We start from the raw sequence: 24643 nt of genomic DNA, 5'->3' as shown, positions 1-24643 counted from the left end.
CACAACAAAAGGAACAAAATAAATATCTATAACTTACCCTTAATAAATGGAGTTCTAGGCAATTACCTAACAATTCAGAATAATCATCTTAAAGAAGCTTACTGAATTACAAGAAAATAGAGATAGATAACTAAAGTAAATCAGGGAAATGATGTGCAGACAATACAAGTGACAAATAGATAGAAACAATAAGGGAGAAAAAAGTACCAAACATAAATTCTGGAGCTGAAGAATACAATACCTCTCCGGAAAAGTTCAATAGGACAGTGTTGTTGATCAAATAGAAGAAAGAATCAGTGAACTCAGACAAATTACCGTCTGTTCAGAGGAATGAAAAGAAGAAAGAATAAGAGAGTAAAGGAAGCCTAAGGAATGAATAGGGCAGTAGCAAACAAAATAGGATGTATATTGTGGAATTACAAGAATGACAATTGAGAGAGAAAGTGGCAAAAACTATTTAAAGAAATAATGGGAAAGGGAGGGGCAGGGGATTAGCAAGGAAGGTGGAATGTGATAGACATCATTATCCAAAGTACCTGTATAAAGACATGAATTAGTGTCAACATACTTTATATACAACCAGAGATATGAAAAATTGTGCTGTATATGTGTAATAAGAATTGTAATACATTCTACTGTCATTTATTTTTTTAAAAAAGGAAAAAATGGCTGAAAACTCCCCAAATCTCGGGAGGAAAATGGAGATCAATTCTTGAAGCCCAAAGAACCTTACTGAAATAAATTTATATCTATCAATACATGTTATAATCAAACGTTCAAAAGTCAAAAAATTTTAAAAGTGCAAGAGAAAAAGAACCTATAATATATAAGGAAGCCTTCCATAAGACTATTAGCACAGTTCTCAGCAGAAACGTTTCAGGACAAAGGGAGTGGGATAATGTATTCAAAGTAATAAAAGAAAGCCCCCCTGCCCCAACCTACCAAGATTTCTGTACCCAGGCTTGTGTGGTGGCACATTCCTGTATTTCCAGCATCTCATGAGGCTTAGGCAGGAGGATTGCAAGTTCAAAGCCAGCCTGAGCAACTTAGGGAGGCCCTATGTAACTCAGGAAGACCCTGTCTCTAAATAAAATATATATTTAAAAAAGGGCTGGGGACAGCAGCCGGCGGAGGGGCACAGCTGCCCCACGTGCCTGCAATTTAAAAGGAACTGCGACCCACCAACGGAACAGGCCCAGCGAACCACGGAGGGGTAGAGCCGCTCCCTGCGCCTGCAAGTTAGGCGGAACTGCGACCCACCGGCAGAACAGGCCCAGAAACCCGCGGAGGGGCAGAGCTGCCCCACGCGCCTGCAAGGTAGGCTGACCTGCGACCTACCCGCAGAACAGGCCCAGAAGCCCACCAGCGCCTACAAGGTAGACAGACCTGCAACCGACAGACAGAACAGGCCCAGCGGCCCGGGGAGGGGTTGAGCCGCCCCCCCTCCCCCCGCGTCTGCAAGGTAAGTGGACCTGCGACCCACCGGCAGGTCAAACGCAGCAACCCGCGGAGGGGCACAGCTGCCCCAGGCACCTGCAAGCTGGCGGAACCGTGACCACCACAGAACAGGCCCAGTGGCCCGCCAGACACATCGCCCCGTTTGGGGGAGGGGAGAGCCGCCGCGCGCCTGGAAGGTAGGCGGATCTGCGACCCACCAGCAGAACAGACCCAGAAACTCGCAGAGCGGCAGAGCCACCCCCGCGCCTGCAAGGTAGGCGGACCTTCGACCCACCGGCAGAGCAGGCCCAGAAACTCGCGGAGCGGCAGAGCCACTTCCTCGCCTGCAAAGTAGTTGAACCTGCGACCCACCGGCAGAGCAGGCCCAGCAAACCGCGGAGGGGCAGAGCCGCCCCACGCGCCTGCAAGGTAGGCTGACCTGCAACCCACTGGCAGAACAGGCCCAGTGACCCGCCATCGCCCCAGCTGCGGGAGGGGCAGAGCTGTCACCAGCGCCTACAAGGTAGACAGACCTGCAACTGACAGACAGAACAGGCCCAGCGGCCCGCGGAGGAGTTGAGCCGCCCCCCCTTCCCGCGCCTGCAAGGTCGGCCGATCTGCGACCCACCGGCAGAACAGGCCCAGAAACCCGCGGAGGGGCAGAGCTGCCCCACGCGCCTGCAAGGTAGTCTGACCTGTGACTCACCAGCAGGTCAGGCACAGCAGCCGGCTGAGGGGCACAGCTGCCCTTCGCGCCTGCAAGTTAGGTGGAACTGCAACCCACCGAAAAAACTGGCCCAACGGCCCGCGGAGGGGTAGAGCCGCCCCTGTCCCTGCAAGTTAGGCGGACCTGTGAGCCACCAGCAGAACTGGCCCAGGAACCCGCGGAGGGGCAGAGCCGCCCCCGCGCCTGCAAGGTAGGCGGACCTGCGACCCACCGGCAGAACAGGCCCAACGGCCTGCAGAGGGTCAGAGCCGCCGCCCGCGCCTGCAAGGTAGGCGGACCTGCGACCACCGAAAGAACAGGCCCAGCGGCCCGCCTGCGTGGTAGGCACATGGCCCCAATTGGAGGAGGCGCAGAGCCACCGCCAGCGCCTATGAGGGACACTTTGCAACTATACAAGAGCAATATAAATATATAGGGGGAAAAATCAATAACACAACAGTTTCACCAAGCAGAAAGAAACACGAACAGTATGAAAAGACAAGGAAAGAAAGGACCACAAGCAATGCAGGTCAACTCAACTTTAGAAGAGGTAATAGCTGCAGCAGATGGAATGTCAGATAAAGAATTCAGGATTTACATGCTTCAGATGATCTGGAGTCTCATGGAAGACATTGGACAGCAAAATCAGACAATGAAAGACCACTTCGACCACTTCGACAATGAATTACATAAACAAATCCAAGAAGCAAAAGATCAACTATACAGGGAGATAGAGGTTATAAAAAACAAACAAACAGAAATCCTAGAAATGCAGGAAGCAATAAACCAACTTAAAAACTCAATTGAGAATACTACCAGCAGAGTAGAACAGTTAGAAGATAGAACATCAGACAATGAAGACAAAGTATTTCAACTTGAAAAGAACATAGACAGGTCACCAAGACTGTTAAGAAACCATGAGCAGAACATCCAAGAAATATGGGATAACATAAAGAGACCAAACTTAAGAGTGATTGGGTTCCAGGAAGGTATAGAGGTCCCAACCAAAGGAATGAGCAATCTATTCAATGAAATAATACGAGAAAACTTCCCAGACTTGAAGAATGAGACAGAATCCCAAATCCTAGAAGCCTACAGGACGCCGAATGTGCAAAATCATAAGAGATCCACACCTAGACACATTATAATGAAGATGCCCAACATACAGAATAAGGAGAGAATTTTAAAAGCTACAAGAGAAAGGAAGCAGATTACATTTAGGGGTAAACCAATCAGGATAACAGCTGATCTTTCAACACAGACTCTGAAAGCTAGAAGATCCTGGAATAACATATTTCACACGCTGAAAGAAAATGAGTTCCAACCAAGAATTGTGTATCCAGCGAAATTAAGCTTCAGGATGGAAGATGAAATTAAAACCTTCCATGATAAACAAAAGTTAAAAGAATTTGCAGCTAGAAAACCATCTCTTCAAAACATCCTCGGCAAATTATTACAGGAAGAGGAAATGGAAAACATCAATGAAAACCAACAGCGGGAGGTAATACAGTAAAGGGTGGGGGAATATTCAAAGAGGAAAACAAACCATGTTTAGTACCATAAATAAACAAATATGGCTGGAAGAACAACCCATATCTCAATAATAACCCTAAATGTTAATGGCTTAAACTCACCAATTAAGAGACACAGGCTAGTAGAATGGATCACAAAACAAGACCCAACAATATGCTGCCTTCAGGAGACGCATTTGATATGAAAAGACATACATAGACTGAAGGTGAAAGGTTGGGAAAAATCGTATCACTCATATGGACTTCGGAAACAAGCAGGAGTGTCCATACTCATATCAAATAAAATAGATTTTAAGCCAAAGTTAATCAAAAGGGATAAAGAGGGACACTACATACTGCTCAAGGGAACCATACACCAAGAAGACTAACAATCATAAATATATATGCCCAAAACAATGGTGCAGCTTTGTTCATCAAACAAACTCTTCTCAAGTTCAAGAGTCTAATAGACCACCATACAATAATCATGGGAGACTTTAACACACCTCTCTCACCACTGGACAGATCTTCCAAACAAAAGTTGAATAAGGAAACTATAGAACTCAATAACATAATTAATAACCTAGACTTAATTGACATATATAGACTATACCACCCAACATCAAGCAGTTACACTTTTTTCTCAGCAGCACATGGATCCTTCTCAAAAATAGATCATATATTATGTCACAGGGCAACTCTTAGACAATATAAAGGAGTAGAGATAATACCATGCATCTTATCTGATCATAATGGAATGAAACTGAAAATCAACGATAAAAGAAGTAAGGAAAAGTCATGCATCACTTGGAGAATGAACAATAGGTTATTGAATGATCAATGGGTTATAGAAGACATCAAGGAGGAAATTAAAAAATTCTTAGAGATAAATGAAAACACAGACACAACATATCAGAATCTATGGGACACATTGAAAGCAGTTCTAAGAGGAAAATTCATTACTTGGAGTTCATTCCTTAAAAAAAAGAAAAAACCAACAAATAAATGATCTACTACTTCATCTCAAAATTTTAGAAAAAGAAGAGCAAAACAACAGCAAAAGAAGTAGAAGGCAAGAAATAATTAAAATCAGAGCTGAAATTACTGAAATCTAAACAAAAGAAACAATTGAAAAAATTGACAAAACTAAAAGTTGGTTTTTAGAAAAAAATAAATAAAATCGACAGACCTTTAGCCACGCTAACGAAGAGAAGAAGAGAGAGAACTCAAATTACTAGCATACGGGATGAAAAAGGCAATATCACAACAGACACTTCAGAAATACAGAAGATTATCAGAAATTATTTTGAATCCTTATACTCCAATAAAATAGAAGATAGTGAAGGCATCGATAAATTTCTTAAGTCATATGATCTGCCCAGATTGAGTCAGGAGGATATTGACAACCTAAACAGACCAATATCAACTGAGGAAATAGAAGAAACCATCAAAAGACTACCAACTAAGAAAAGCCCAGGACCGGATGGGTATACAGCAGAGTTTTACAAAACCTTTAAAGAGGAACTAATACCAATACTTTTCAAGCTATTTCATGAAATAGAAAAAGAGGGAGAACTTCCAAATCCATTCTACGAGGCCAACATCACCCTAATTCCTAAACCAGACAAAGACACTTCAAAGAAAGAAAACTACAGACCAATATCTCTAATGAACCTAGATGCAAAAATCCTCAATGAAATTTTGGCGAATCGGATACAAAAACATATCAAAAAAATTGTGCACCATGATCAGGTAGGATTTATCCCTGGGATGCAATGCTGGTTCAATATATGGAAATCAATGAATGTTATTCACCACATCAATAGGCTTAAAAATAAGAACCATATGATCATCTCGATAGATGCAGAAAAAGCATTTGACAAAGTACAGCATCCCTGTATGTTCAAAACTCTAGAAAAACTAGGGATAACAGGAACGTACCTCAATATTGTAAAAGCAATCTATGCTAAGCCTCAGGCTAGCATCATTTTGAATGGAGAGAAGCTGAAGGCATTCCCTCTAAAATCTGGAACAAGACAGGGATGCCCTCTCTCACCACTTCTGTTCAACATAGTTCTTGAATCACTGGCCAGAGCAATTAGACAGACGAAAGAAATTAAAGGCATAAAAATAGGAAAAGAAGAACTCAAATTATCATTATTTGCAGATGACATGATTCTATACCTAGCAGACCCAAAAGGGTCTACAAAGAAACTATTAGAGCTAATAAATGAATTCAGCAATGTGGCAGGATATAGAATCAACACGCATAAATCAAAGGCATTCCTGTATATCAGCGACAAATCCTCTGAAATGGAAATGAGGACAACCACTCCATTCACAATATCCTCAAAAAAAAAAAAATACTTGGGAATCAACCTAACAAAAGAGGTGAAAGACTTATACAATGAAAACTACAGAACCTAAAGAGAGAAATAGAAGAAGATCTTAGAAGATGGAAAAATATACCCTGTTCATTCATAAGTAGAACTAACATCATCAAAATGGCGATATTACCAAAAGTTCTCTATAGGTTTAATGCAATGCCAATCAAAATCTCAACGGCATTTCTTGTAGAAATAGAGAAAGCAATCATGAAATTCATATGGAAAAATAAAAGACCCAGAATAGCAAAAACAATGCTAAGCAGGAAGTGTGAATCAGGCGGTATAGTGATACCAGACTTCAAACTATACTACAGAGCAATAGCAACAAAAACAGTATGGTACTGGAACCAAAACAGGCGGGTGAACCAATGGTACAGAGTAGAGGACACAGAAACCAATCCACAAAACTACAACTATTTTATATTTGATAAAGGGGCTAAAAGCGTGCAATGGAGGAAGGATAGCATCTTCAACAAATGGTGCTGGGAAAACTGGTAATCCATATGCAACAAAATGAAACTGAATCCCTTTCTCTCACCATGCACAAAAGTTAACTCAAAGTGGATCAAGGAAGTTGATATCAAATCAGAGACACGGCGTCTGATAGAAGAAAAAGTTGGGTACGATCCACATACTGTGGGGTCGGGCTCCAAATTCCTCAAGAGGACACCCATAGCACAAGAGTTAATAACTAGAATCAACAAATGGGACTTACTCAAACTAAAAAGTTTTTTTCTCAGCCAAAGAAACAATAAGAGAGGTAAATAGGGAGCCTACATCTTGGGAACAAATCTTTACTCCTCCCACTTCAGACAGAGCCCTAATATCCAGAATATACAAAGAACTCAAAAAATTAGACAATAAGATAACAAATAACCCAATCAACAAATGGGCCAAGGACCTGAACAGACATTTCTCAGAGGAGGACATACAATCAATCAACAAGTACATGAAAAAATGCTCACCATCTCTAGCAGTCAGAGAAATGCAAATCAAAACCACCCTAAGATACCATCTCACTCCAGTAAGATTGGCAGCCATTAGGAAGTCAAACAACAACAAGTGCTGGCGAGGATGTTGGGAAAAGGGTTCACTTGTACATTGCTGGTGGGACTGCAAATTGGTGCAGCCAATTTGGAAAGCAGTATGGATATTTCTTGGAACGCTGGGAATGGAACCATCAATTGACCCAGCTATTCCCCTTCTCGGTCTATTCCCTAAAGACCCTAAAAGAGCATACTACAGGGAGACTGCTACATCCATGTTCATAGCAGCACAATTCACAATAGCAAGACTGTGGAACCAACCTAGGTGCCCTTCAGTAGACAAATGGATAAAAAAAAATGTGGCATTTATACACAATGGAGTATTACTCTGCATTAAAAAATGATAAAATCATAGAATTTGGAGGGAAATGGATGGCATTAGAGCAGATTATGCTAAGTGAAGGTAGCCAATCCCTGAAAAACAAATGCCAAATGTCTTCTTTGATATAAGGAGAGTAACTAAGAACAGAGTAGGGACAAAGAGCATGAGAAGAAGATTAACATTAAACAGGGATGAGAGGTGGGAGGGAAAGGGAGAGAGAAGGGAAATTGCATGAAAATGGAAGGAGAGCCTCAGGGGTATACAAAACTACATGCAAGAGGAAGTGAGGGGAAATGGAAAAAAATATAAGGGGGAGAAATGAATTACAGTAGCAGGGGTAGAGAGAGAAGAGGGGACGGGAGGGGGGGAGGGGGGATAGTAGAGGATAGGAAAGGCAGCAGAATACAACAGACACTAGTATGGCAATATGTAAATCAATGGATGTGTAACTGATGTGATTCTGCAATCTGTAACGGGGTATAAATGGGAGTTCATATCCCACTTGAATCAAGTGTGAAATATGATATATCAAGAACTATGTAATGTTTTGAACAACCAACAATAAAAATTAAAAAAAAAAGTAAAAAGGGCTGGGGATGTGCTCAGTGGTTAAGCACCCCTGAATTCAATCCTTGTTACCAAAAAATAAGCAAACAAACAAAAACCCCATTTCTGGATCAGAACTGTAATGGGTTTACTCCATATGTGCATAATATATCAAAGTACATTCTACTGTCATGTATATCTAAAAACAATAAATATAAAATTTAAAAAAACCTAGCAAAACTCTACTTCAAAAATGAAGGTGAGAGAAAAGATTTCCCAGGCAGTAATAGGTAAGGGAGTTGATCTACATTAAAAAAAAAAGTCCTGAAAGGATTTCTTGAAGTTGGAACAACTTTAAGGAACACGAAAGTCTATGAAAATACAGAATTCTTGTGTAAAGGCAAATGTATTGAAATAGGCAGAGTACTGTCATGTTATACAGGTGGCATAAAATCACTTATAATTCTAATATTAAGTTAAAACACAGAAGTATTAAGAATAACTCTAACAGTTTTTCATCCCAAACATAATAGATGTTAATTGGGACATCAATAATAAGGTTTGTGGTAGGAATTAAAACTGTAGAGTTTTTATGTGATTTAATATATTAGCTCAAAAAAGGTGTTATAAGATATTTTACATAAGTCTCTTAATAACCACGAAGCAAATATTTGTAGAAGATAGAGAGGAGAACAAGAGAATGGAAGATTATAATTATTTGTAGAAGATATTATAATTGTTTGAACATAATGTTCACTGGAATAAGATAACAAGGTAAAATAATGTATAAATTTTGGAGTGAGAGTTCACAAAGAATTTCTAGTAGCATATAGACAAAAGAGAAATCAAGGATGACTCCAGGATTTTTGACCTGAGTATGGATGTAGTTGCTACCTATATAGATAAAGAAGTTTTGGAAGGGATATATTTTGCAGAAAAAATCAAAGAATTACATTTTGCATATGTTAAATTTGAATTGAGTTTCAGAGATATGAAATAGGCAGTTGGCTGAATGTAAAGAATCTAAAGCCAGGAGGCTGGGTGAAAACACTAAAGGAGTTAGTGTAGATGGAGAGGAACTGCAGTAAAGACAGAATTCTTGGGAACTAGTGTGTAGAACTGGGAGGAACAGGAGAACCTAACTAGAAGAGGCTGAAAAGTTGTAGCCAGTTCTGTAGATGGAGACAGGAAACAGTATCTTAGAGATCAAGAAAAGAAATTAGAGGGCTGGGGATGTGGCTTAAGTGGTAGTGCGCTCGCCTGGCATGCGTGCGGCCCAGGTTCGATCCTCAGCACCACATACAAACAAAGATGTTGTGTCCACCGAAAACTAAAAAATAAATATTTAAAAAAAAAAAGAAAAGAAATTAGAGAAAGGGGAGATCAAGAAAAGAATTTGGAGAAAGGGGAGAAGATGGCAGATTAGAGGAAGGAATAAGCATTTCCTTATCAGACTAAATAGAGGGAAGACTGTTTCTCAGTGTGATGGGTAACTAAGAGAACTCACTGAAATTCAATACTGGACAGTAAAAAAATAGTAGAAGTATAGAAAGTTGGAAAATTTGAATATAAGAAATATGTTCATCTTGTGACATCTTGACTGGTGATGGTGGCAGCCACAGGTTCTGAGGGGAGAAGGGGAGTATAGACACAAAGAGGAAAGAACATCTCAGGTATAATATTGGCTTGGGGGAACTTGTGGAATAGAGAGCAAGGCTGATGTTAATGGACCCAGAATCAGTGGGAGGAAGTTGTTGAGTGAAAAGGAAGCAAAATTGTTTCAGCCTGCGGGCAGGGCAGATAGTTCAGTGGGAACTGAGGTGGTCGGTGTGGGAACTATTTATAAGCATTCTGTGGCCATGAGCAGAGGCAAGAGATTGAGAACCCATAAAAGAAGTTGCCAGGTGACCTAACAGTTACCTATTATGTGCCTGGACATAATGGGTGACTGAAGCAGGTGCAAAGAAAATTTGACTAGGGCAATAGGCCCCAGATATTAAGGAGAGAGACCTCCCTTTGTTTCTGATGCCCCACAAGAGCTATTAGAAAACTGTTAATAATAGCCACATAGAGAGTGTCTATACTGGATAATTTACATTTTATTTACATATTAATCTTAATTATAAATGAATGTGAAACCCGTGGAGTGTTGGACCCTACAAACTAAAAGTTAAATTTATGGGAGGCCTCTGAGATCTAGGCTTTCAGCAGAGATGAGCATGTCCCCAGCAACAGGACATATGGATGAAATCCCAGATATCCACTGGCAGAATTCCAAAGGTCAGCCAAGACTAAATCCCAACTATTGGGTCTTCCAGTTTAGAACTCTGAATACACCTACTACAAAATACACAATTTGTACATTACCAGTCTATCCCACCCTATACTGAGAGCTATGTCATGAGCTTTGGCAATGACTGGCAACTTGGTGAGGAACACAGAAACATTGCACTTAACAACCCCAAGCTATTGACTTAGGATTACAGAGCCTAAAAATAAATTCAAAGAATTAAAATACATCCTTGCCAGCTTTTAAAACATTTTTTATTTTGTTTATTTATTATTTGTTCTTTTTAGATATACATGACAATAGAGTATATTTTGACATACATACATGGAATATAACTTATTCTAATTAGGATCCCATTCTTGTGGATATACATGATGAAGATTTACACTGTTTGTGTAAATGAACACAGGAATTACATTGGATTCATTCTATTCTCTTTCCTATTCCCATCCCCTCTCTTCTCTTCTTTCTCTTTGTCTAATCCAATGAGCTTCTATTCTTTCCTCCCCCTTCTTATTGTGTCCACATATTGAAGAGAACATTTGGCCTTTGTTTTTTTGGTGGGGTCTGGCTTAGCATGAAACTTAGCATGATAGTCTCCAATTCCATCCATTACTACCAAATGCCATAATTTTATTCTTGTTTATGGCTGAGTAATGTTCCAATATATACCACATTTTCTTTATCTATTATTCTGTTGAAGGGTACCTACATTGGTTCCATAGCTTAGGTATTGTGAATTGAGCTTCTATAAACATTGATGTGGCTATGTCACTGGAGTATACTGATTTTCAATTCTTTGGGTATATACTGAGGAGTGGGATAACTTGAGTCAAATGGTGGTTTCCATTTCAAGTTTTCTGAGGCATCTCCATAAAGCTTTCTAGACTGGTTGCACCAATATGCAGTCCCACCAGCAGTGTATGAGTGTACCTTTCCCCCCACATTCTCGCCAACACTTATTATTGCTGTGTTCTTGATAATTGCCATTCTGACTAGAATGAGATATAATATCAGTTTAGTTTTAATTTGCATTTCTCTAATTGTTGCAACACATGACTAAATCAGTCACTGTCACTCCAGGTTAACTGGGCTGGCACGAAATAATCACACAAAGAGAAAATTTTTCTTTAGGTCCTGTGATGGCTCCTCTGACCCAACTCCCACAAAGGGGCAAGGCATGCAAGAAAGACAAGGAAGCAAGCCTGGAACCCTGGTTTTATTTGGGGAGGCTTTTTGAAAGAGCTTTCCATCCATATAAGGCAGAGGGGTAATGTTACAAGGGACAGCCCACTCCCACTGGGTAACTCCCACTCCCAAAGCTGTGCTCCTCTGATGAGCAGAGATGGGCAACCCACCTGCTTCCTGGTCAGGGAAGCCATTTCCCACATTTCCATCACTCAAAGCTAGGGGACACTCAGCTCCTATGTAGTGGCTCTCTACATCTAATTGCTAGAGATGATGAATATTTTTTTTTATGTATTTGTTGACCATTTGTATTTCTTCTTCTATTAAATGTCTGTTCAGTTCCTTTGCCCATTTATTGATTTTTTTTTTTTGTGTGTTAAGTTTTTTGAGTTCTTTGTTTATCCTGGAGATTAAATAAGCATGGAATTTCCTCCTTATTCTATCATATCCAACCTCCTGAGTCCCTGATCTGCTTTGAATGCCTAGTATTAATTTCCAATAAAGCTCCCCCCACTTTTTCCACTCACAATATAGAGAAGCTGCCTAACCAATTTTTTTGATTTGGAAAGCTGCCTCCTCTATTTTGCAATCTTGAACGTCATACCATTATTTCTTAATTTTTCACTTTTTGATAATAGCCTATTAACAGGTGTGAGGTGATAATAAGTATAGTAAGTCATTCTGAATTTTTCTTAGGATTTTATCATTGGCTTATTTTTCATCTGAAGAGATGAGTATGATTTATTTAAGGAAACTACAGTAAATTAAACCATATTTATTTCAAAATCCTTGGATGGTGGTGATGATAGGATAAATGTGTCACTTTTTACTCTTTTTTAAAATTAGTTTTTATTGTGTTTCCTTTCTGCTTACTGATTTTCAACACCTTTACATACACCTGTTTGCCATGCAGTCTCTTTTCTGAGAAAAATCTTCGTACCTTTTAAATGAGTTATTTATTTACTAAGTTTATTTTTTGCTATTAAATTGTAGGAATTTCTTATGTATTTTGATTAACCTTTTATTGGATATATGATTTGCAAATATTTTCTCCCATCCTGATATGCCTTTTCATTTTCCATTTTTTGTTGTGCAAAAGCTTGTTAGCTTTATATGGCCTGCTTATTTGTCTTTTCTTTGTTACCTGTTCTATGGTAGCAAATGCAGAAAACCACTCCAAGACCAGTATTAGAGAGCTTTCCCCTTATGTGTTCTTACAGGAGTTTTAGAGTTTCAGGTCTTTTGTTGAGTCCTTAATCAACATTTTTAGTTGAATTTTGACTATGGTGTAAGAAAACATCCCTTTTATTGAACATGCACTTTTCCACAGCATTATTTATCGAAGAGACTATCCTTTCTTCATAGCACATTCTTGGCATCTCTGTTCTGGGTTTTCTATTCTATTCTAGTGGTGCATTTGTCTACTTTTATGACAATGTTATGCTGGTTTGATTACTATAGCTTCGTAATATTTTTTGAAGTCAGGAAGTGTGATGCCTCCAGATTTTTTATTTCTCAAGATTGCTTTGGCTACTTAGGATATTTTTGGCTCCAGTTGAATTTTGGTTTTTTTCCTATTTCTTTCAAAAATGCCATTGGAATTTTAAAAATGATTTTACTAAATCTGTAGACTGCTTTGAATAGTGTGGAATTTTAAGAATATTACTTGTTCAGATCTTTGAGCTAGGACTATCTTTCTGCTTCTGTTTTCATTTCATTCAACACAGTTTTATACTTTTAAGTGTATTGATCTTTTACCTTCTTGGCTAAATTTATGCCTAAGTATTTTATTCATTTTGATGTTATTATAAATGGGATTTAAAATTTTTCCTTTCAGTGTAGTTAAATGTTAATGTATAGAAGTGCTACTTTTTTTGTATGTTGGATTTTTGTCTCCTGCAGCTCTACTAAATCTTCAGGGTTTTATACATTTAAGGCGATGTTATCTGCTATCTTACTTCCTTTCAGATTTGGAAACATTTTATTTTTTTCTGTTGCCTACTCTGGCTAGGACCTCCAGTAATATATTGGCTAGAATTAGTGGAGCAGTTTTGTCTTGTTCTTAATCTTAGAGGAAAAGCTTGCAGCTTTTCACCATTGAGCAAAATGTTAGCTATGAGCTTGTTGTATGGGCAGCATATTATCTAGGGGAACAAATTCCTTCTGTACCTGTTCTGTTGAGTTTTTGTTATAATCATAAAAGGATATTGAATTTTGTCTCTTTTTTTAGCATTTTGAGAATGATCATGTGATTTTTGTTTTTTTAGTATATTGATATATTACATTTATTGCTTTGCCTATGTTGAACCATCCTTATATTCATGGTTAAATCCCATGTGATTATTGGTATGATCTTCTTAATGTGCTATTGAATTTAAATTTGCTAGTATTTTGTTGAGAATTTTTGCATCTATATTCATCAGGAAAATGGGCCTGCAGTTTTCTTCTTGCCTGGTTTTTGTATCAGGGTAATGCTGACCTTGTAAAATTAATTTGGAAACTTTTCTTGCCTCTTCAATGTTTAGAAGAATTTGAGAAGAATTGGCATTAATTTCTCTCTAAATGACTAATATAATTCATCAGTGAAGTCATCAGTCTTAGGCTTTTCTTGGTGGGGGATTTTTTTATTGCCAATTCAAACTCCTTTCTTTTTTAATTCGTTCTCTTTAGTTATACATGACAATAGGATTCATTTTGACATAGTTTTAAAAACATAGAATATAATTTGCTCTAATTCAGTCCCCAGTATTTCCCCTTTCCCTAGCCTTCTTCCTCCCCTTATTTCCTTCCCTATACTCTACTAATCTTTCTGCTAGTTACACTTATGTTTTTATTTTTATAGTTAGTGTCTGCTATATATACATGATTGAGATACCCTTCTCCTGTCCCTGTCCCCCCCCCTCAGTTCCCTTTATCTAGTTCATTGATCATTGTGTTTTTCAAATGATCAGTGGAATCCCCCCTTCTCCTTTTGTCTCTTCCGCTCCTCCTCCACCTCCTTATTTTGGACTAGCTTCCACATATCAGAGAAAATATTTGACTTTGGACTTTCCTGAGTCTGACTTATTTCACTTAGCATGATAGAACTGGAGTTCCATCCATTTACTGATAAATGCCATAATTTCATTCTTTTTAATGACAGAGTAGAACTCCATTGTGTGTGTTTGTGTGTGTGTGTGTTTGTGTGTGTGTGTAATTGTGATATACATATTTCTTAATCCACTCATCAATTGATGGGCATCTGGGTTGAATCCAAAATTTAGCTTTTGATCCATTTCAGTTTGAGTTTTGTGCAGGGTGAGAGATAGGATCTAATTCATTTTTCTATATACAACTATCCAGTTTCCCCAACACCATTTGTTAAAAAAGCTATCTTTTCCAAGATACGTTTGGTGCATTTGTCAAATATCAAATGGCTATAGGCTTGTGGATCATCAGTCTTCAAATCTATTCCAGTGCCAATATCATTCTGTTTTTGTTACTACAGCTCGGTAGAATAATTTCAGATCGTGTACTGTGATGCCTCCTGCTTGACTTGCTCAGTATTGCTTTGTCTAGTCTCTTACTCTTAGAAATGAATTTAAGAATTGTTTTTTTTTTCTAATCCTGTAAAGAATTTCATTGGTATTTTGATGGAGATTGCATTAAATCTGTATATTGCTTTTGATAGTATGGCCATTTTGACAATATTAATTCTGCCTATCCAAGAACATGGGGAGCCTTTCCATCTTCTAAGGTCTCTTTCAATTTCTCATATTAAGTGTTCTGTAATTTTCATTGTAGAGTTCTTTTACCTCCTTGGTTAGATTCCCAAGTATTTAATCTTTTTGAAGTTATGGTAAATGGGATGGTTTTCCTGATTTCTTCCTTGACTGAATTATTGTTGGAGTATAGGAAAGCTATTGATTTATGGGTGTTGAGCTTGGATCCTGTTACTTCATTAAATTCATTTATAAGTTCTGGAAGTCTCCCGGTAGAGTTTTAAAAAGCTTCTAGCTATAGGATCATATTATTGGCAGTTTCATTTCTCCTTTTCCTATTTGTATCCCTTTGATATCCTTTCTTGCCTGATTGGACTGGCTAATATTTTGAGGACTATATTGAATGGGAATGGTGAGAGTGGACAGCCCTGTCTTGTTCCTGAATTTAGTGAAAATGCTTTTAGTTTTTCTCTATTGTTGGCTTTGGATTTGTCATAAATCACCTTTATGATGTTGAGATAAGTTCCTTCAATCCCTTGCTTCTCCAGCATTTTTAATATGAATGGGTACTGAATTTTATCAAAGGCTTTTCTGGTATCTATTTAGATGATGGTGTGATTTTTGTCCTTAATTCTTTTAAAGTGATGAATTACAGTTACTGATTTGCATATGTTGAATCATCCTCATATCCCTGGAAAGAAACCCACTTGATCATCATGTAATATCTCTTTGGTGTGTTTTTGATTGAGTTTTGCTGATATTTTATTAAAGACTTTTGCATCTGTGTTCATCAGGAATATTGCTCTATAATTTTCTTGAGGGGTCTTTGTCTCATTTTGGTATCAGGGTTATACTAGTTTCATAAAAAGTATTTGAGTGTGTTTTTTTCCTTTTAATTTTTTGGAATAAATTGAGAAAGACTGACATTGTTTGTTCTGTAAAGGTCTGCTAGAACTCAGTGAGAATCAATCAGTTCCTGGGCTTTTCATTTTTTTTGTGAGGGGGGGGCTGGGCTTTTCATTTTTGAAAGCTTTTTATTGCTGTTTCAATTTTATTGATATTGATACTAATATTGATACTATTATTTTTGTTGCTGTTGATTTCTTATTTTATTGTGATAGGATACATGGAATTATGTCAGTTTCTTATATTTGCTAAGGTTTGCTTTGTGGCCTAAAATGTGGTCTATTGTGCAAAAACTTCCATGTGCAGCTGGAAGAAGGTAAATTCAATTGGTTTAGGTTGCAATATTCTATAAATGTCCATTAGGTCCATTTGATTTATGGTGTTGGAGATATCTTTGTTGACTTTTTGTTTTGATGACTTGTCTATTGCTGATGAGGGTATATGAAGTGCCCAATAATTATCGTTTTGAGGATCTTCCGGAATTCAAGGTCATGGAGTACTTTTTTCCATGTAATTGGGTACACTGACATTTGAGCATGTGTTCGTTCATATAACTGTATCTTCTTGTTGGATTGTTCCTTCTACTAGGATGTAATGGCCTTCTTTGTCTCTTCTGATTAGTTTTTGCTTGAAATCTGCTTTGTCAGATATGAGAATAGCTACTCCTGCTTTTTTTGTTTGACCATATGCCTGGGATATTCTTTGCCATCCTTTTACTTTTTACCCTGTGGATATCTCTGTCCATAAGATGAGTCTTTGGTAAACAGCATATACTTGGATCTTGTGTTTTTGATCGATTCCACTAATCTGTCTTTTAATTGTGGAGTTGAGACCATTAATATTCAGCATTGATATGGGTTTGTGTTTGTGGTTTCCTGCCTTTTTTTGCGGGGGGGTGGGGGCTATATTTTATCCTGCCTTGATTCTCAACTAGTGAATTATTCTTCTGTTGAATTTCCTCTTTGGGGGACTTTGAGCAATGTTTTTTGTTCCCCTGTGTAAAGACTATCTTTGAGTATTCTTTGCAGTTGCTGACTTGGTGTTCCTAAATTCTTACTGTATAATGTTTTTATTTCCCCGTCAAATTTGAAACTGAGTTTTGCTGGGTATAGAAACCTTGCCTGACAGTTGTTTTCTCTTAGGGTTGGAGTATCTCATTTCAGGTCCTCCTTCCTTTTTGGGGGGGCGTGTGGGGTCTGAGCTAAGAAATCAGAAGTGACACACCATATTGGTTTGCCTCTAAATGTGACCTGATGTTTCTTTCTTGAAGCTTTTAATATTCTTTCCTTGGTTTCTATGTTAAGCATTTTGATTATGTTTTGGTGAGCTTCTCATTTGGCTGGGTCTATCTGGGGGTCCTGTAAGCATCCTGTGTGCAGATGTCTATCCCGTTGCTGATGTGGGAGAATTTTGTTGTAATTATTTCATTGAAAATGTTCTTTATGCCATGTTCTCTTCTATCCCAATAATTCTCAGGTTTGGTCCTTTAAAGTTGTCCCAGAGTTCTTGCATATTCTGGTCATGTTCTATAATTATTTCCCCTTTACTGCCTTCTGTGAACTCAAGATCATACAGCCTATCTTGCCCAACTAAAGTCCCCATAGATACAGTTCACTCCATGCTTACTTCTCTCACATTACACCAGACATCGCCTAGTCCTCACCTAGACTAGGTGCCAGCAGGAACACTGTCTTCAAGAGCTGAGATTCTATTTTCTATGCACTAACTAATCTGTTAGTGAGGGGTTCATGTGAGTTTTTAAGTTGATTGTTTTTCATTCCATCTCTAGGAGTGCTCTGTTTGGTGCCTTTTCGATGTTTCTACCTCTTTCAAAATGGTCTTTCATCTCCTGTAATTGTTCTCTTAATTTCTTCCTTAGATCTGCTTTTAGTTCATTGAGCATTTTGATAATCAGTTCTTTAATCATCTTTCTCTAGTTTTTTTTTTCACCTCACTATCAGAGGACTCCTTTGTTGGGGGATTGTGGCTTCAGGGGGATATTTTTTGCCTGTTTTCCCATGTTTTCATAGCTCTTGTTCTTGCTCATCAATTGAAATGGATTCTGCTACCTCCCTTTTTTTGTGCATGTCCTTTTGTGTGCAGTTATCTTATTTTGGGACTTCTTTCTGTGTCCGAGGTATGTGTAGATGCCCACTGGTAGAACCTGAGTTTTCTGTTTATTCTTTGTTGAGTCCTTGTTGATGGTTGGAACTTTTTGTCTCGTCTCTTTTTTGACTTGGAGCAATATGAAGGGATCTTTAGTTCTGCAGCAGAATCTTTATAAAGTTGTTTCCCCGTACATTCCCAGTGTCTCACAGAATGGGGGCAAAATAAACAACAGTTAACAGTTGCTGCAAACAACAAGCAATAAATAGGATTAATATCATCAACATTAATTGCTACCAATAAATAGGAATGGTGATTTCAGCAGTTGTCAAACAGTGAAAACAATAACCATGAACCAGCTCTGGCTTTAAAGCAAATAGGAGGTGTGGGCTGTATCATGCACAGCAGTAATGACTATACTAGCACTAATGGTGAGGGCGGGTGTTACATAAACCAGTTATATAGTGAATAATGGTAAAAATTCAGGTAATCAGGGAAAAAGCAAATGTGTTAGTAAATTAGAAGAGACTATATTGGAGAGAATGCAGAAGATATGTAGCAGATGAGGGAAAAAACAGAAGCGCAGAATGAGGGAAAAAACAGAAGAAGCACAGTATTGGGAGATAGAAGGGAAAATAATATTGGGAAAGTCCCAAAAGAAGATAAGATAGAGAAATGAGATATAAACACAAGAAAATAATTCAAAATCAAGTAAAGCATAAGCTTGCATATGTGTACACATAAACATGGATGAAATAAATAAAAAATCAATGTATATTTAAATTAAAAAGATGTATGTGAATCAGGCATTATTACCCAATATGCACACATAACTACATAACTGGTGTGATTCCACATCATGTACAACCAGAAGAATAAAGAATTTATAATTTATTTATGTGTGTTATGTCAAAATGCATTCTGCTGTCATGCATAAGTAATTAGAACAAATTTTAAAAATCTTTTTTAGGTGTGAATGAATTATCTATCTATCTATCTATCTATCTATCTATCTATCTATCTATCTATCTATCTGCAGTGCTGAGGTTTGAACCCAGAGCCTCACACATACCAGCCAAGCACTCTACCACTGAGTCATAACTCCAGCCCAAATTAGAACAAATTTTTAAAAGGAAAAATACACACACACACACACACACACACACACACACATCCAAAGTTTTGGTGAAGACTGAAGGTACTTTCTTCACTGAGGTAGTCAAAATATTTAACTGAAATGAGTAATCTTTTTTATGTCTAATAGTCCTTCTCTTTTTTTATGAGTTATATACTACTAGAATATAGTTGGAGAATGTTAATCCTTTTCTGGTTTTATGTTTCTCTTTGAGATACCTGTTGGAATTGCCTTAGATTAAAGCTGTTTTATAGAATCCTGTTATCCTTCTCAGCAATATGAGGTGGGATAGGTTTAAGACATATAGTCAGTTTGCATTTTGACCCCCCAGACCAGTTTAGTGTACTTCCCAGGGTACCATTTCTGCAGTATTGTGTGAAGGGAGTTTTGAGTAGGTAGCACTGAGGTGTAGTTCAGCCTCAGGTCTGATTTGGCTTTGTTGAGTGGAGTGTTCTTTGGGTATACTAGGTTGACCCACCCCTAGGACTAGTGATCAGACATTAGCTGATCACTTCGTGGGTCTGGTTCTCAGGTGCCTCCCAAGAAATCCAGTCATGGGGCAGGAGGGCTGATTCTCCACTCACTACTGCCCAGGAGTACAGCCTTCCCACTGTTAGTTTCTCAATGTACCTATCCACTGCCCACTCAGACCCCTGACCAGCTTCAGCTTGTCAGATGAGCCTCCAGACACAAAAGCTTCTCTTTTCTCTTTTGACTCAAATCCCTCTGGGTGTGTAGGCTACTCTGTGACTGTTTCTCTCATGTTCAGTGAGCCACTACCTGGGACCCTCCACAGACACCTGCTGAGATATTGTGGCAGTGTGTTTCTGATCTCCCAAATCCCACAGATGCCATTGGGGGCATGCCCCAAGATGGCTCCCCCTCTCAGCTTTTGTAGGCCAGTTGATACAGAGCATGGTTATTTAAGTATCTGGGTATGGTTTTTAAGGACCCACTTGCAGTGCAACCTCTTGGGTCAGATAAGTTTAGTCAGTGTGTTTGATCTGAGGTTTCTCTGCACCAAGACATTGCCAAGACACAGCTTGGAATGTGACTTCCTTTATTCTCCCTCGCTTTATCTTGGTGAATCCACTTCAGTGTCCACTGGCAGTGGGCTTTATTCTTTATTTAAATCATATCCAATTTTTTGAGCCACTTTTAGTATATGATACTACATTTTAGTGAAATTCTTCTTTTATCCAACTTGCTCAGAAGCTGAACACTCATTGTCTCACCCCACTTGGAATGCAGCTGTTCTGTATTCCACCATCTTCTCTCTCTACCCCCATTCCTAGTTTTTTGAGGAATCTTTGTATTGCTTTCCTGAGTGGTTGCATTAATTTGTACTCCCACCAGCAATGCCAACACTTATTATTACTTGTATTCTTGGTGACTGCCATTCTGATTGGAGTGAGATGAAATCTCACTATAGTTTTGATTTTCATTTCCATGATTGCTTCAATCTCTTTTCTTGTTATTGGTCTCCTTATTGATTATTTTTTGTAGTTGTATGCTTTGATTTCTTTCTGTTCATCTGTGTATCTTGTAGAAATTTTTCTTTGTTGTTATCAGGTTTGTATAAAACTAAACTGATAAAAATTTTGATGAAAAATAATACTCTGCCCATCCACAGTTTATTTTTGATGTCAAAATTTATCTTTTTGTTGTATAATTATTGTAGTTATAATTATTTTCAAGTCTTTTCTATTTTAATTCCTGTAAGTGATGTACACATCACCATTATAGAGTTTTCTGGGTTTGACTAGACTTTTAGAGTATTCTAATTAACATATTTTATACTTTCATATGTTTCCATGTCGCTGATTAGCATTCTTTTATTTTATCTTTAAGTACTCCCTTTGGCATTTCTTACAAAGCAGTTTATTAATGAACTTCCTTAGCTTTTGTTCAGCTTTTCTGGGCAAAGTATTATTGATTGATATGTGCTTTTCTTTTAGTTCCTTGACTTTATCAACCCAATTTCGACCAACCAGATTTTTACTCAGAAGTTTGAGGCTAGGCTTTAAAGGGATAGGTATGTAGCTCAGTGGAAGAGCACCCCTGGGTTCAACCCCTGGACCACAAAAGATAAAAAAAATGCACTTACACTCCCAATCTGTACAGCAGTACTTGTGGAGCTAACTTGAAAGAGGTGGGTAAGGCTCTTGTAACATTTGTGTCACATTTGTGTACATAAGGCTTGTGTACCACTGAGCCAGTTGAGGAAGGGATTCATGAGTGGTGCATCAAAAGCAACTTGTTAGTGGGCTTTTTGATAGTCTTTCTTCTCTGTTCACAGCCTTCCTCAAATACTAAGATAAATTAATCACTTCAGTATTCTGAGTGTGGTGAGAAAGAAGTGGGCCTCTTGGCTAGTATCTCACATGGGTAGTGGAAATGGGTACTCACTTAACTGTGTTTCACTTTTTTTAGAGGACTTTTTTTATTTATAGTTGGATGCAATACCTTTATTGTTTATTTTTTTAATGTGGGGCTGAGGATCAAACCCATTGCCTCACGTGTGCAAGGCACAACCCCAGCCCCACTGTGTTTCATTTTTAACTGTGGGAGAAATTGTGGGCTGAGAGTTTCTCTTGGCACTGAGCTTAAGGCACCTTAAGGGAGGGGTGATTCAGATAAAGTAAAACTTTATTTCCACCCCTTTTAGTGTATTTACTCTTGGATTTTTTTTCTTGCTCCAGCAGGTTGCAACTTCTCCATTGGAATTTTATCCATAGGTAGCTGTCAAATCAATGTTTTTTCAGGTGGAGGACAATAGAAAACACCTATTTTGCCATCTTGCTAATGTCACCTTTGTAACATTTTTGCTCTCAACAAACCCTTGATAAAAGTTTTTACTTTAGATAGCTTGTAAATTTGATGGATACTAATAGAGCTGCAGTATTAATCCAAGATAATTTTTATCATCTGAAATAAATTATACAAAACAGAATAAAACTTAAAACATAATAAAACATATATTCATTTGCACTCAGTATAATGCACTGAGTCATTTTTGAACATTTCAGTGCTTTGTCAGCTGTCTTCCTTTAGGAAGAAATGATACTTAATGCTAATTTTGTGAAATGCATTTTCCTGTGCTCTTTCTGGCTAACAAATCAGAATGTGAATTCCAGTAACCTCATGACATCATACATGAACTCTATAGTCCCAGAAAATATTTTAATGCCCCTCAAAATTGGTGTAGTTGTTATAAAATATTATCAAGCTCTACTCCTTCTTTCAATAACTTTTCATATATATTACTTGTGTTTAAATCTGAAATCTTTATTCTCTTTCAAAAAGTCCCTATGAGAGTAGACCCCAACTATATCATCCTTTTCCTCATCTTGAATATATGATACTGTTTTCCAACTCAGCATTTTTGGTATAGATTTCCCTTTTTCTTATGATACCATACCTGATTTTCTTCTGCCCACACACTTTTTCTTGTCAAGTTTTTTTTTTTCTTCCAGTGTTTTGGTCCTTAACACTTTTTCAGAGAGGAAGGAGTTCATGGATTTTCTCATCTTAAATTGTGTTCCCAAGATGAAATCTCTCATTGTAATCTTTTCAGTTCCTTCTTAGATTTATCATTGTCCCTATCTATTTTCTTATTATTTATCACTCTGATTCTTTATCCAGACCAACCGGTCTATGAAGAAAGGAACTCTTTTCTTTTTGTTCAACAATAAATCCTCGATCATTTGCACAGGGATTGGCATCATAGAGGATATTGCTTATGAGGTGGTTTGAGAGAACCCAAGCACCTTTCTATTCCTTGGTCACAATTCCTCTATCAGATGTAGCATTGTTTCTTGATACTTATTTCTAAGAAAACACAACACCAACATAATGAAATGCTTATAATTTTTTTGAAAGAATCCATTGCCTTCCGTGCCTTTCAGATCTTTTAAAAGCCCCCCAATTTGCATGAAAGAAAAATTTTAAAGGGCACAATTTTTTAAAGTAAAAAATTTAAGCAAGGCTTTGGCAATGTTATGGTTTTCATTGTCTAAAAATAGTTTAATGCTTAAAGTTCATGCCAAAAACCATGTCTTATATTTCCCATCATGTACAAACCATAAGTATGGGATCATAGGTATAATAAGTTATACTCCATGTATGTATGTCAAGTATAATCTATTGTCATTTATATTTAAAAAGAACAAATTAAAAAAAGGAAAATGGAAAATAACTACAAATTATGTAGTAAAAATCCAAATGGTTTTATGTTAATTCAGCTCAGTTATACCATTGCAGAGTATCACTGCAAAAGGTCTTTAATCAATTAGATGTACTTATTTTCCAATTTCTATAATTTAAAATTTGAATTAAGCATATTGAAAAATGCAGCAGACATATTCTAAGATTTTATAAAAAATAATGTCTCTGTATATTGTGGCTATGATTCTAGGCAGTATGAAACTGTGGTTCCACTCGAAGATTCCATTGTGACTGAGGTTACAGCAACTCTTCAAGAATGGGCCAGTCTGTGGAAACAACTATATGTTGTAAGTATTTGTTTATAGTTTACTGTAGCATTAAAATTCTTTTGTACCAAGTAAAGATATATTCTAACCTAACCCAATCTACTGTTTGAAATTTTTTAATATTTTCAGATTTTCAAATGTATATTCCTAATATTAACCAAAACATAGTAGACTAGGTTTTTCCAACCTGAAGAGAACATATTCATATGTCTGTAGTCTCTCTACCCTACTTTAGTCACTAGAATGTAATTTTCATAGCATTAAGCATCTTAGCTATCTTATGGATTTCTGTGTGCTACATGCTTTTATAAAAATGAATAAACAATGCATGAGAAGAGTTTAACTTTTATTGTTTGTGATCCTAATAGTGACTAATGACCAGGGAATTGTATGTAGTAATTTCTTACAACTACTAAGCCTAGAGGATATACCATATATAACATTTTGGTAGGCTGACAATTATTTGAAAATATAAAAGAAATGAAATAAAGACCAAGTATTATAAAAATCCTCTATGAACTTAAGAGAGTTGAAGTTGATAAAATATCAAATAATTATAATATCTGCACTAAAAATAAATAACAGTATTTGAGTTCTGGATGAGATAGCCATTTACATTCGGCTTAAGGTCTGGCTGGGTTCTATATATGATGCAGTACACATATTCCAATTTAGTCCTTTCACTAATTATAGCATCTAGGCAAACTACCTACCAGAAAACTTCAAAAATTAGGGAAAAGAAGGTAGACAGGCTAGGCACACTGAAAGCATAATTCACAAAAGAACAACTTTATAAAATGGACTTATAAAGACTACCATCTTTTGCTCTCTGAATGACCCTGTTAAGAGGATGAAAAGATAAGACTATA

The 24643-nt window shown here is 37.5% G+C and overlaps 1 protein-coding gene across 1 annotated transcript in view; it reads left to right on the top strand.

The window, feature by feature from the left end:
• Nucleotides 1-24643, top strand: part of Dock3 (dedicator of cytokinesis 3) — a 589707-nt gene that overhangs the window by 163448 nt on the left and 401616 nt on the right. Inside the window, exon 5 of the mRNA XM_076867085.1 lies at nt 23699-23795. Within this exon, the coding sequence (XP_076723200.1) occupies nt 23699-23795 (97 nt within the window). The remainder of the gene's footprint in view (nt 1-23698; nt 23796-24643) is intronic.

Source organism: Callospermophilus lateralis, chromosome 10, assembly GCF_048772815.1.
Source record: "Callospermophilus lateralis isolate mCalLat2 chromosome 10, mCalLat2.hap1, whole genome shotgun sequence".
Classification (NCBI taxonomy): Eukaryota; Metazoa; Chordata; class Mammalia; order Rodentia; family Sciuridae; genus Callospermophilus; species Callospermophilus lateralis.
The sequence above is the reverse complement of the archived record's forward strand: the minus strand, read 5'-3'. Positions and strand labels throughout refer to the sequence as shown.